General features: G+C 41.1%; 1 protein-coding gene across 1 annotated transcript in view; it reads left to right on the top strand.

Annotated features, from left to right (window-relative positions):
- The first annotated feature begins 247 nt into the window (after window positions 1-247).
- Window positions 248-14046, top strand: part of LOC139547134 (zinc finger protein 271-like) — a 55439-nt gene continuing 41640 nt past the window's right edge. The window contains exons 1-2 of the mRNA XM_071356162.1: window positions 248-1085; window positions 5892-6794. Of these exons, the coding sequence (XP_071212263.1) occupies window positions 746-1085; window positions 5892-6794 (1243 nt within the window). The 5' untranslated portion in view covers window positions 248-745. The remainder of the gene's footprint in view (window positions 1086-5891; window positions 6795-14046) is intronic.

The following is a 14046-nucleotide window of genomic DNA, read 5'->3' as shown; positions in this document are numbered from 1 at the left end:
TTTTAAGGAAGTTTCTGATTAATTCAGTCAATTTCAGATAATGATAAATAAGCAGCGACGTCACAATACATCATGTAGATGTATATAATGAACAGACTAGGTCTATACTGCTCCTACATGGTGTAACAATACATCATGAAGATGTATATAATGAACAGACTAGGTCTATACTGCTCCTACATGGTGTAACAATACATCATGTAGATGTATATAATGAACAGACAATGTCTATACTGCTCCTACATGGTGTAACAATACATCATGTAGATGTATATAATGAACAGACAATGTCTATACTGCTCCTACATGGTGTAAGAATACATCATGTAGATGTATATAATGAACAGACTAGGTCTATACTGCTCCTACATGGTGTAACAATACAGACTAGGTCTATACTGCTCTTACATGGTGTAACAATACATAATGTAGCTGTATATAATGAACAGACGAGGTCTGGTGTGGGGCTTTAAGGCAATGCTGTTAGTGTGACGTATAATTTAGTGGACGGAACGCTTCTTTCAACAGCAGCAACAGTCAGCCACCTCGGTAGCTTGCTAGCCAAAATAGCCGAACCAATAAATGTCTTTAGACGCTGTCGTGTATATTAGCAACTGTGTATTAATCCCACTTCTGTCGTCTAGTTAGTTATCCGTAGTCATTTCATATTTACGGTGTTGTTGTTGTTAATCAGCTAGCGGGCTGGTTAAGTTAGCATTAGCCTAGCTAGCTAACATCTCCGACCATGAGCTCACTAAGCCACTCTCCTATTAAAGAAGAGGTCTGCTGGACGGAGAAAGAGGGTCTTTGGCTCAACGTTGTTGTGAAAGAAGAGGAGGAAGAAGAGGATGTCTCAGTAAAACAAGTAGAGGGTGAGGCTGTTACAATGAAAGAAGAAGAGAAAGACGTTTCAGTGAAAGAAGAGGAAGATGCGTTCAGAGTGAAAGAGGAGGAGGGGGAGACTGTCACATCCAAAAAGGAGGAAACTGGATTTCTGGGCCCTGTTTCTCAAACGCATCTTAAGGCATCCAACGATGAACTTAGCAGTAAGATGGTTTTGAGAAACCGTTCCCTGATTAACACTAGTAAGTACTGTCTTAAAAACAAAGGCACAAACTCTGCAGTTGTTGAACTGATGTTTGGTGTTAAAGGGGAAGTCTGCAATTGCTACATCTATATTTGGACTTTAAATGATTTATTTATAGCCATTGATTCTTGAAGAATATAACACATGCCTCATGAGCTTAGTTCAACTGCTGTACCCCATCAGAAACCTAAATAAGCTTTTATTACTCCCAATGTTTAAAAACAATGTAAATCAACACTGTATAGCATCAACATGGTTAAAACTATAATGTTGATATCATGGATGGTCAGTCCTTGCATCCATAGGTCTGTCTATGAATTTGAAAGTAGTTACATTTCTCCAACCCCATCATCATCATTTTATTACCAAGAAAATGTTTTAACTGCAGATTGGTTGGTTGATTGGTGTGTGGGTTTTTAAAGGGGCAACCTAGTTTTTAAACAGCAACAAAATGGCTGCACAGAGACTTAGTTTGGTAAACAGATGGGGGAAGGAGAAATGTAACCACTCAAATTCCTAGAGAAAGCTATTGTAGTAACCTTAATCCAAAACCTAGCAACCTCGTCAAGAAGTTCAGACATCTTGGCGTAACAGTTATAAGGTGTTGGCTTGACAGTCGCTGGACCCAGGTTTGAGTTCAGCTCAGGGCTACCCCCTGCATTCACTACACTATGAATACAAAGACTGGCCATCCATGAGGTCAAAATTATCGTTTTAAACAGATTTTGAGGCTATATAGTATATTCTAGAATTACCAGTGAAGATTTCCTGTGGGGGTCAAATTGTTACAGCTGTTGATAAGTCATTGTATAATATTCAGCCAATTTTTTCTCATGCCGATACATTAAAGGCTTAACATACCTAGATTCTATTACATTTATGAATTGGTTTGAAACCTTTGTTTTAAACCCTTCTCAAAGTTGGTGACTTGACGGATTTGTAAAAAATGGTATGTCATAAAACACAATTTTTTGTTTATTTAAATGTAACCTTTATTTAACTAGGCAAGTCAGTTAAGAACAAATTCTTATTTACAATGACTGCCTACCCCGGACGACGCTGGGCCAATTGTGCGCCGCCCTATGGGACTCCCAATCACGGCCGGTTGTGATACAGCCTGGATTTGAACCAGGGTGTCTGTAGTGACACCTCAAGCACTGAGATGTAGTGTCCGCTGCGCCACTTGAGAGCCCCAAAACCTAACTAGAAGGAAACCCCACCCCCCTCCTCCCGCTGCTGGACTTCGTAAATTCTGCCGTTATGCCACTGAAGATTTCAGTAATAGACTACACCAGCAGTCGGCAACCTTTTCGATTTGGAGTGCCAATTTATCTGACAATTTCTACCAATCTGCGTGCCAGTTATGATTTTCATATGCACATTTTCGTGTAACAGTCGAATTTAATTTATAATAGTATCTCAAAATCATTGTCTGTGATTAATCTACATTCTAAATCTACATAAAAAAATTATACAAATCTAAAAGTAACTTTTATTGCCATTGCCAACTATGTAAAAAATATCCTACATAAAGGCAACAAATAAAAACATTGCAGCCAGCAGGTAGAAAATATCCTGATAAAAATAAATATCCTAGAAATCACATTGGCTGCACATGGCCTGTCTACAACGAACTTGAAACATTTGTATCAACTATCAACTGGGTCAGCCTGAAAGGAGAGCCCACAGTCTATGGTAGGTAGCGGGCCGTGTCGGTGGCACTGTATTGTCCTCAAAGCGAGCAAAGAAGTTGTTTAATTTGTCTGGTAGCAAGACGTCGGTGTCTGCGACGGGGCTGGTTTTCTTTTTGTAATCCGTGATTGACTGTAGACCCTGCCACATACGTCTTGTGTTTGAGCCGTTGAATTGCGACTCTACTTTGTCCCTATACTGACTCTTTGCTTGTTTGATTGCCTTGCGGAGGGAATAGCTGCAGTGTTTGTATTCGGTTATGTTTCCGGTCGCCTTGCCATGGTTAAAAGCGGTGGTTTGTGCTCTCAGTTTTGCTCGAATGCTGCCATCAATCCACGGTTTCTGGTTAGGAAACGTTTTAATATTCACCGTGGGTACGACATCTCTGATTGCTAATAAACTCGCTCACCGAGTCAGCGTTTACATCAATGTTGTTGTCTGAGGCTATCCGGAACATATCAGTACACGTGATCGAAACAATCTTGAAGCGTGGAATCCGATTGGTCAGACCAGCGTTGAATAGACCAGCGTTTCCTGTTTTAGTTTCTGTCTATAGACTGGGAGAAACAAAAGGGAGTCATGGTCAGATTTGCCAAAGGCAGGTTGGGGGAGGGCTTTCTATGCATCGCGGAACGTCGAGTAGCAGTGATCCAGAATGCTATCAGCTCGAGTCGCGCAGTTGATATGATGATGGGATTTAGAAAGGCTTCTTCTCAGGTTAGCTTTGTTAAAATCCCCAGCTACAATAAATGCAGCCTCGGGATGTATGGTTTCCAGTTTACATAGTCCAGAGAAGTTCTTTCAGGGCCGTCGATGTATCTGCTTGGGGGGGGGACATACTATAATTGAAGAGAATTCTCTTGGTAGATAATGCGGTCGGCATTTGATTGTAAGGAATTCAAGGTCCGGTGAACAAAAGGACTTGAGTTCCTGTGACACCACGAGTCGTTAATCATAAGGCATAACCCCCTCCCTTCTTCTTGCCAGAGAACTGTTTGTTTCTGTCGGCGCAATGCATGAAGAAACCGGGTGGCTGTACCAACTCTGACAACGTATACCGAATGAGCCATATTTCCGTGAAACAGGGAATGTTACAATCTCTGATGTCTCTCTGGAAGGCAACTCGTGCCCTAATTTTGTCCACCTTGTTGTCTAGAGATTGGACATTGGCGAGTAATATGCTCGGAAGCGGTGGATGGTGTGCTCGCGTTCTAAGTCTAACCAGTAGGCTGCTCAGTCTGCCTCTCCTGTGATGATAATAATAATCATAATACATAAAACAACAAATAACTGCATAGTTTTCTAAGGACCTGAAGCCATCTCTGTCAGCGCCATCTTGCACGGTCTGGGTGGTCTGCCAGGGGCCGGTTTCATTTAGTATCCGTTTGGGTCGGCATGGGGAATGATTCAATTTCCCCATAGTATGTTGTACCGAAGTTGAACGACTGAAAGGGAGTGTAACTTTATGACTATAATTACTGTTCCCTGAAGGAAAGAAACGAGGTACAACATCTGTTTGGCCCCACCCCTTCCTGGGTTGGTGAAGAGCGGTATTAAATTTAAGGAATAAGTCCAAGCCACATGCTCATCCACCTGTGGAAGGTGGGGCTTCCAGCGAGGCGTGGATTTAATAGTATGTTGTACCTAGTTTCCCTCCTTCAGGGAACAATAGTTATAGTCATAACGTTACACTTGTCATATGATGAACTTCAACTTAAATACTGGATCTTGCTGTCTAACCGTTTTTTTGTATTCAGATCTCTGAAATGCACTCGAACTACGTAACATTTAGTGGCTTATGTTACGCTGGGAAAACAGTTTTTGTGGGCACAGAAATCCTAAATAATTTCAGTTTGCTAAATCCAATGGTTTTAACTGAGTCATCTTAAGTTGATTGACAACACCCAAATTAATACTGTCATTTATTTATTTAACCCAGTATTTCTACTTTGCACATTCACCTACTGCAAATCTACAATTCCAGTGTTTTTAATTGCTATATTCTATTTACTTCGCCACCGTCGCCTTTTTATTGCCTTTACCTCCCTTATCTCACCTAATGTGCTCACATTCTATATAGACTTGTTTTTGTACTGTATTATTGACTGTATGTTTGTTTTACTCCATGTGTTGTATGTGTCGAGCTGCTTTGCTTTATCTTGGCCAGGTCGCAGTTGTAAATGAGAACTTGTTCTCAACTTGCCTACCTGGTTAAACAAAGGTAAAATAAAATGAATAAAAAAATTAACGCAGTTCTTAAATAATTACACATAATTCTTAATACTGTAGCTGTTTAGTTAGTCACATGTTCAACTATCATCAGCTGATCCAGGAAATAATTTTCTGAATGCCAGTCAAATGAAACATCACGACATAGGTATATTTGTTGTTAGGTGAAGTTATGGGTCCTACAGTAGGTCTATGTTATTGTTAGGTGAAGTTATTGGCCAATTTGGAAAACACTTAGTTTACAAACCCTCATTATCAGGCTGATGGAAAAGCTAGCCAAAGAGCATTTTACTGTTTTACATTTTTTTAACGTTTAAAGCAGTTGATTTGCGAGGATGACACAAACATATTAAGCAGGACATTCAAACGAGCCTTACAATTATAATCCAGAGTAATGTGAAATACACTCATAAGCAACCTGGAAATGGAGGTTACTCCCCTGAGTTTTCCCTCATTCACATTCAGAATACATTGTGAAAAACTAAAATCTTTGCTCACCATTTTTGCTCCAGGCAGATATACTACATCCATAACTATCGCTTTCCTCATTAACAGGGAGGAGTTTCTACAACCAAATTGCATGAGCATCGCCCTCGTGCCGCAATTTTATTAAACACAAGAAGGGACCTATATTGGAGACCAATATAGAAACTGGCACACTGCTTAGTTTCAACAACATGAATAACTTATTTCTAGCTTACAATCATCGATGTTACTCCTAAAATATGACTATTCTTGCTCATTTTAAGACAAATAATCTTTACATTCATTACAGACGTCAATTGTTGTACAACGTCATGGCTACGCTGTTGGCATCACCTTTTACAGTGGATTTCCGCTGTTGTGGGCCTTTAACCATCTGTCGGACTTGTTGTTCACACAGGAGAGAGACGTGACTATTGTGGATCCTCTGGGGAGCCTCAACAACCTCATGATGCTGAAGAGGCAGAGAAGAGTCTCTCCAGATCAGAACACCTCAAGAAACACCTGCAGAGATCCACAGGGAAGAGAACTCACCGCTGCTCTGACTATGGGAAGAGATTCACCTCATCAGGCATTCAAATTCATCAGACAATCCACACAGGAGAGAAATCTTTTAGCTGTACTCAATGCGGGATGAGTTTTACTAGGTCAACCAGCCTGATATCACACCAGAGAACACACACAGGAGAGAAACCTTATAGCTGTGATCAATGTGGAAAGAGTTTCACTACATCTAGCTATCTGATTGTACACCAGAGAACACACACAGGAGAGAAACCTTATAGCTGTGGTCAATGTGGGAAGAGTTTTGGTCAATCTAGCTATCTGACAGTGCACCAGAGAATACACACAGGAGAGAAACCTTATAGCTGTGACCAATGTGGGAAGAGATTTACTGATTCTAGCAATCTGACCCTACACCAGAGAACACACACAGGAGAGAAACCTTATAGCTGTGGTCAATGTGGGAAGAGTTTTGGTCAATCTAGCGATCTGACAGTGCACCAGAGAACACACACAGGAGAGAAACCCTATAGCTGTGAACAATGTGGGAAGAGTTTTACTGCATCTAGCAATCTGACTCTACACCAGAGAACACACACAGGAGAGAAACCTTATAGCTGTGGTCAATGTGGGAAGAGTTTTGGTCAATCTAGCGATCTGACAGTGCACCAGAGAACACACACAGGAGAGAAACCATTTAGCTGTGATCAATGTGGGAAGAATTTTGGGCGATCTGGGCAGCTGACTCGACACCAGAGGACACACACAGGAGAGAAATCCCATAGCTGTGACCAGAGATAATCTGATAAAAGATCTCTGATCAAACATCAGAAAATACACACATGAAGGAGTTGTTTCATGATATCAATGAATTAACGTCACAATGTAGAATGTTTTAACATTGTAGTAGGAGTATTTTAATAATGTCACAATGTAGAAGCCTAAACATTTGCCCCCTTATCAATTGATTTCAGCATGATATGGATATTAGCCTCGGAGAAAATCCAGGCTCTGAAATGGAAGAGTACTATTTATGTGATTTAACAAAAATGTACTAACAAAAAAAGAGTTGTTACACTTATCACGTTGGTGACCCACTTGAATCAAAATGCAACACTTCAAAATGTAGCTAGCTGTTTTCTACAAGATGAGTGAAGACAAATAAGTGTTGCGTTCCTTTGTTTAGCAACCCCTACATTTAAATGCATCACTCCAAATTGTAGCTGACTGTCTTCTGCAGGTTGTCCTCTAACCAGTGAGGTGAAAGATATCTCCCATTTCCATTTGTTTTTTTAGTTGTGTTCGTTTCAACATCATGTACAACCTGATTTCCCCATAATCGATATCAGTGATTTATTGCTACTTGTCAAAACAACAGCGTTTTTGGTGCTTGTGCAGTTTATAAGCTGCTTGTTTAAAAATATATATATATATATGATTATTGTGGCAGATGTAAATAGCACATGTTATGTTTAGGTTTTCAATTTATACCAAACTGTTTCTGCATATTGTTTATTGATTTGGACACATTAAAACTGTGTTTTGACATTGGGGCTATCCCACCTAGCAAAATGTAATTGAAAAGATGTTGAAAATAAGACTATGCAATCAAATATTTCATATTTACAATTCATGTAACATTTAGTAATCATAATTATTTATTCAACCAACTGACAATTTTTTGGGGACAGTTATATTGACATTGTTATCCTGCTTTTATAATATCAGGGTTCATTCTCAGATGTGCCAAACCAAATGTACTAGAGCATGGCATTGGGGACTGGGCCCCGATCCAACAACATGCCTGTTGAGTGAACCCTGAAAAGAGAGGGAAGCTCCGCAGTGAGGTGGAAAGTTACTATGGATATTGCAGGAGTTTTCTCTTGAAATCAGACATGTCTGTGGTAAGGACAACTTGGTTGCTGATTGTCTCAAGGGTGGGCTGTTAAAAAGATTTGTGTTTTGCGTTTAGCCAGTGAATTGCCATGGATCACAATTTATTTTGACTGGACGTTTTTCCTATTGGAGATGAGTTTTGTTTGGGCTTGTTCCAAGGGGACGAGAGTTCTAGAAGCTAGTGAGTTTTAGGAAGACAATTCAAGAAGCTAGTGGAGTTTTAGGAAGAAGAAAGTTCTAGAAGCTAGTGAGTTTTAGGAAGACGACAGTTGTAGAAGCTAGTGGAGTTTTTCCCCCAAGATGTATTATTTAGAAATACGTGTTTTTTCTTGTTTTTAGTTGTTGACAGCCAGTAGACTGTAGGTTCATGCTCTACAACATTCGCAGAGTACGACCCTGCCTCACGCAGGAAGCGGCGCAGGTCCTAATCCAGGCACTTGTCATCTCCCGTCTGGATTACTGCAACTCGCTGTTGGCTGGGCTCCCTGCCTGTGCCATTAAACCCCTACAACTCATCCAGAACGCCGCAGCCCGTCTGGTGTTCAACTTTCCCAAGTTCTCTCACGTCACCCCGCTCCTCCGCTCTCTCCACTGGCTTCCAGTTGAAGCTCGCATCCGCTACAAGACCATGGTGCTTGCCTACGGAGCTGTGAGGGGAACGGCACCTCCGTACCTTCAGGCTCTGATCAGGCCCTACACCCAAACAAGGGCACTGCGTTCATTCACCTCTGGCCTGCTCGCCTCCCTACCTCTGAGGAAGTACAGTTCCCGCTCAGCCCAGTCAAAACTGTTCGCTGCTCTGGCACCCCAATGGTGGAACAAACTCCCTCACGACGCCAGGTCAGCAGAGTCAATCACCACCTTCCGGAGACACCTGAAACCCCACCTCTTTAAGGAATACCTAGGATAGGATAAAGTAATCCTTCTAACCCCCCCCCCCCCCCTTAAAAGAGTTAGATGCACTATTGTAAAGTGGTTGTTCCACTGGATATCATAAGGTGAATGCACCAATTTGTAAGTCGCTCTGGATAAGAGCGTCTGCTAAATGACTTAAATGTAAAATGTAAATGTAGACACCATGTTTATATTGGTGAAGGTGAAGCATTGTAGTTGATTATAATGTGAAATGGAAGTTGTTTTCTGTTGGTGGTGAGCAAACTTGTCCAACAAGAATATAGGATATATTTGTTGTCTTAAGGTGTTACAGTCTTTGGTTTTTCGATTTATGTTTTGAGGTTGGACTTTAGCACGTATAGCTCGTTAGCACGAATAGCTCGTTAGCACGTATAGCTCGTTAGCACGTATAGCTCGTTAGCACGTATAGCTCGTTAGCACGTATAGCTCGTTAGCACGTATAGCTCGTTAGCTCGTATAGCTCGTTAGCACGTATAGCTCGTTAGCACGTATAGCTCGTTAGCACGTATAGCTCGTATAGCTCGTTAGCACGTATAGCTCGTTAGCACGTATAGCTCGTTAGCACGTATAGCTCGTTAGCACGTATAGCTCGTTAGCACTGATTGGTGTCACCTCGTTAGTCAGTGTGTGTTACACCTGTGCTGGCTTGTCCATGTCGTTAGTGGGAAGGTGTTTCACCTGAGCTGGTTCAGGTTCTATTTAAGAGTGTCTGGCCCAGTGCTCCAGTTGTCTTGATAGATGTGGAGAGTCAACACCTTTAGTTGCTCTACCCTTTTGGTTTACTTCCTCTCTTTAAGTTTTGTGGGGGGTTTTTCTTTTGTTTGCCTCTTCTTGGGCAGATTTAGTGGGTTTCATGATGGGTGTCTTTTATGTCCCAGTTGTTGTTACTAGTCAACTTTTAGTGGACACCCCCATAGTGTCTTTCAGAACCCCTTATATTTTGGGGTTGGATATTGCATCCGATTAATATTTTAATCAATTGCATTTCATTAAGGTGTTCATTAGTCTTTCAGTTGTCAGTCTTCTGTTTTTTATCCTCATGTTTGTGTACTAAATATTTATTTTCATCGATTTTTCCTGTGAAACCATTGAGTTGCATCCATGTCTGAAATGTGCTGTATAAATAAAGCTTGATTTGATTTGAACATATGAACCCAATGAACAATCAACAGACTCTTGGTCCATCTTAGTATGAAAAACAGTATCACTTTTCCAGCCTGCTGAAGGCGTGGTGGAGTGGTAAACACCACCCCCGGCTCTACCAGGGGCTTGAGGTGGTCTCCCACAGCTCTGCTTATTCTCATTCATTTCTTGACTGCAACACAGAAACACATTTAGTTATATTATATAAAACACTCAAAGTAATGGATATGGAGCATCTACAGCCTCAGTTACACCTGGCACCTAAATGTGACTTCTGTCATCTGATCTCTCCAAGTTGCATTAGGTCTGGATGCACAGAACTCAGAATGTGCTGCATTAGGTTTAGATCTGCCAGGATGGGCATTGTGTTTGGAATTTGAGTATGGCCACCGAATATGCATCAGCAATGTAAAGAGATGGGGTGAATGAGTGGGGAAAAGTACATTTGACACAAATTAACTTCATAATATCGAATAACAAATGTGTGTGCCTGAGGGGAAATTAACTTTCATACAGCCAAAAGAGGTGAGAAATTACACCAATATCAGTGGACAATTTGCACTAATGTAAATAAACATTGATGATGGAACACATTCCCCTTTGCTGACGTGACGAACAGGGGACATAAATATGAACAGGGGACATAAATATTTACCATCTAAACCATGTGTGACCTCTCACCTCTCTGGCTCAGCCTTCCTTCCTCACCAGCTCTCTGACTGAGCTCCACCCTCACTGGGTCTTCAGAGGAGAGGAAGGATGAATGGATCATTCAGTCAATAAAGTGTAGAGCTGCTGTCTATGTTGTCTGACAAAATCACAATTTTAGTAGTTCATTAAAGTAAATAAGGCTTTATGACTGCTGAATACCAACTATCAATCACTTAGATCATGTATTTTCAGGTAGAGATACATCCTTGGGACGTCCCTAACCGATTGAGTTGACATTTAAAATGGCTGAGGTAGGGGTTAAGGTTAGGATTTAGGGTAGGGATGTCCCAAGGATCCAGGTTAGCATTGACCATTGTGTATTCTTCTGTCTCTTTTACATAGCAGGTGTAAAATAAACAGACAAGACAAGTAGACACGCAGTGCATTATGGTCGTTGTAGTTTAAAAATAGCATCTAATTTTGCCAATCTGTTTGTGGGGTTGTTTGAGAAGAACGTGATTGTCAGCCCTAACAATCCATTCTAGCACCTCATCAGGCTCTGAAAAAGGCTTCATTGATGACGTGTTCCTTCTATTCCAGGGGACAGCAGAGGAACTTCATTGATTCCAATCCTTCATCAATACAAGCAGTGAACATCTGAAATTCACCCTCACCTTTGATGAGCATGAAACAAGTTATCTGGGCATTTTGATTAAGTGATTAAGGGTGTGGATTTAGCACAGACCTATACAGGAAGCAGGCGGACAGGAATTCCCTGTTACGCGGAGACAGCTTCCACCCTACACCCCTAAAAAAGAGCCTCCCCATCAGCCAATACAGTTGCATACACAGGATTTGTAGTACACATAGTGACTATGACAAACAAGCCGAATGTCTGGATGAGTGTTTCAGACAGCGGGGTAACCCAGAGGAATGGCTGGATGAGTGTTTCAGACAGCGGGGTTATCCAGAGGAATGGCTGGATGAGTGTTTCAGACAGCGGGGTTACCCAGAGGAATGGCTGGATGAGTGTTTCAGACAGCGGGGTTACCCAGAGGAATGGCTGGATGAGTGTTTCAGACAGCGGGGTTACCCAGAAGAACGGCTGCATGACGCAAGGGATCGTTATAAAAATACAGTGGTGGAAAAAGTACCCAATTGTCATACTTGAGTAAAGAAAACATTTAAAATTTCATTAAAATTTTGTAAATTTAAAACAGAAACATAAATGTTTTTACTCATAGGTAACCAAATCGTGGCTACAACTAAGTTACTAAGTCTTTAACCACACTGTGTTGTTACACTGGTGAGTAAAAACTCATGCTTCCTCCCCTTTAACTTTTTGTCTGAAAATACAATATGCATTTTACTCAACTGCGTCCAGTCAGCAGATGGACTAGATGCCGCTTAGGCCGCCCGTTGTGACTCCGTCAAGAATTCAGCAGAGCAAGTTTGTATGAAGGTCTGGTTATTAAATGGGTACATAGTTAAATAGTAATATCCTCTAAAACGCTCTGGTGACAAACTTTGCTGTTGTATTTATCACTGTAAAAAACAGTGATAAAACAGTGATAAAAACTCAAAATGCATTTGTAGGTAGCTAGTGAACAGCCATGGAGGAGGGTGAAAGGATAGCAGCCCCAACTGTCAGAGAGAGTAGGCGATTCTGGATAGGGCAGGTACATTTGTGTAGTTCCTGTCCCTAGAATTGAGGACAGAGATAATAGTAACATAATATTCAGCGCGGTGTAATTTGACTATAATGAAGTCTGTTTCTTGTGAGGTTTTCTGTCCTCAGATAAAGAGCGCTATGAAAGCCAGTCTACATATGAAGAGGTCCCAATGAAGAGCAGTGGTTCTCAGTCCTGGGGACTCAAAGAGGGGTACATTTTAGTTTTTTCCGTAGCACTGCACAGCTGATTCAAATGATCAACTCATTATGAAGCTTCAAGTGGTATTTGTGTATTCATTTGTGATGCCATCCTTGATATGATCCTGTTATTGTCACATGCTACACATGCACATATGTGTGGCCATGCATCTATCAATCCAATGTTATCATGATTTGTTATCAGGGATATTATACTTTAGTAATCCACAATAACCTGGTGATGTAACAGTCTAATAATTAAATTGTCTTACATATTCCTACAGATACCTTGTAACTGGAGATTCCTTCAAAACGATTGCCTACAGTTAAAGATTAGGGCACTGCAAGGTTGGGTGACCAGGGTCATCTGGGACTGCCTCCTGCAGGAATTCAGGTGTGTGAAGGCTACCTGTGTCCTGCGTAACTTCATGAGGATGGACACAAGGACCAGGAGAGGATCTGCAGCTCGCCGCCGTGTCCCAGAGGAGAAGTCTGCTGCTCTGCAGGATGTTTCAAGGATGGGTCCAACAACGCAGCATGAGAGGCAATCCGTGTGCAGGAGATATTCACCTCCTACTTCTTCAAAGAAGGTGCTTTTCCCTGGCAACACCATAGACTACACTTTGCACAACCAAAGGCTTTTTTAAAAGCCATTCACATTGCAATAAGAGTATTCTTCTATTTACTTAGCTATGTCAACTGCAGTTGTTAAATTCATAGTTTCTCTCCCTTTGATTTCTACTTCTCATGTGAGGGTGCTGTTTAGGTAAGGGTGTAATGTCTGTGCAAAAACAAAACAGGCTATTTTAAGGGCACATACATAGAGGGCACAGCATGATGAGAGATCACTTTGTCAGGTCAACAGGAAGTATTATTAAAGAGATGCTTTACATTGAAATACAGATAGATGCAGTAGTCCCAGAGTAAATGATCCAAGGTCAGTTTATATTATACAGGAAGTATTAATAAAGAGATGCTTTACATTGAAATACAGATTGAGATGCAGTAGTCCCAGAGTTAATGATCCCAGGTCAGTTTTGCATTTCACCTCCTGATTGATGACTAACGATGTTAGAATAAAAAATAAAAACACAAGGTTTAAACATGCTCTCTCTCTCTCCATCTGTCTCGTCTGCAGATATGTTTTGATGTGAGAGGATGCCAACCCCCAGTCCCATCATCGCCACCGCACCTGCTTTTAAGATAAACTTTGGGCCGACTAGAGACACTATTATGTAACTATGATGAACTGAGAGAATATTTCGTTTGCACTGTTATTCATTAATCATGTGCTGCCTTCCCTGCTCCTATGTGCTTACCTCTTTCCCTTTCTGACTTTTACACCTCTCCCGCCGCCACCTCTTTCTTCCTTTGTTTTTATAATGCACAACAGATGTGCATTGAAGTACAGATTGAAACTTGTATTTATAACACTTGGATAATGAGCTTTTCAATAAAGCGTTTCACATTCTCTACTGGTTGAAATGAAGTGTAATGTGATGAAATTCTCCACCTATCCTGTGTTTACCAGATCAATGCAGATGAAGGGCATTAGAAATTGAGATGAACCAGTGTT

This window comes from Salvelinus alpinus, chromosome 20, assembly GCF_045679555.1.
Source record: "Salvelinus alpinus chromosome 20, SLU_Salpinus.1, whole genome shotgun sequence".
In the NCBI taxonomy this organism is placed as follows: domain Eukaryota; kingdom Metazoa; phylum Chordata; class Actinopteri; order Salmoniformes; family Salmonidae; genus Salvelinus; species Salvelinus alpinus.
Note: the sequence above shows the minus strand (reverse complement) of the source record. Positions and strands in the feature narration are given on the sequence as shown.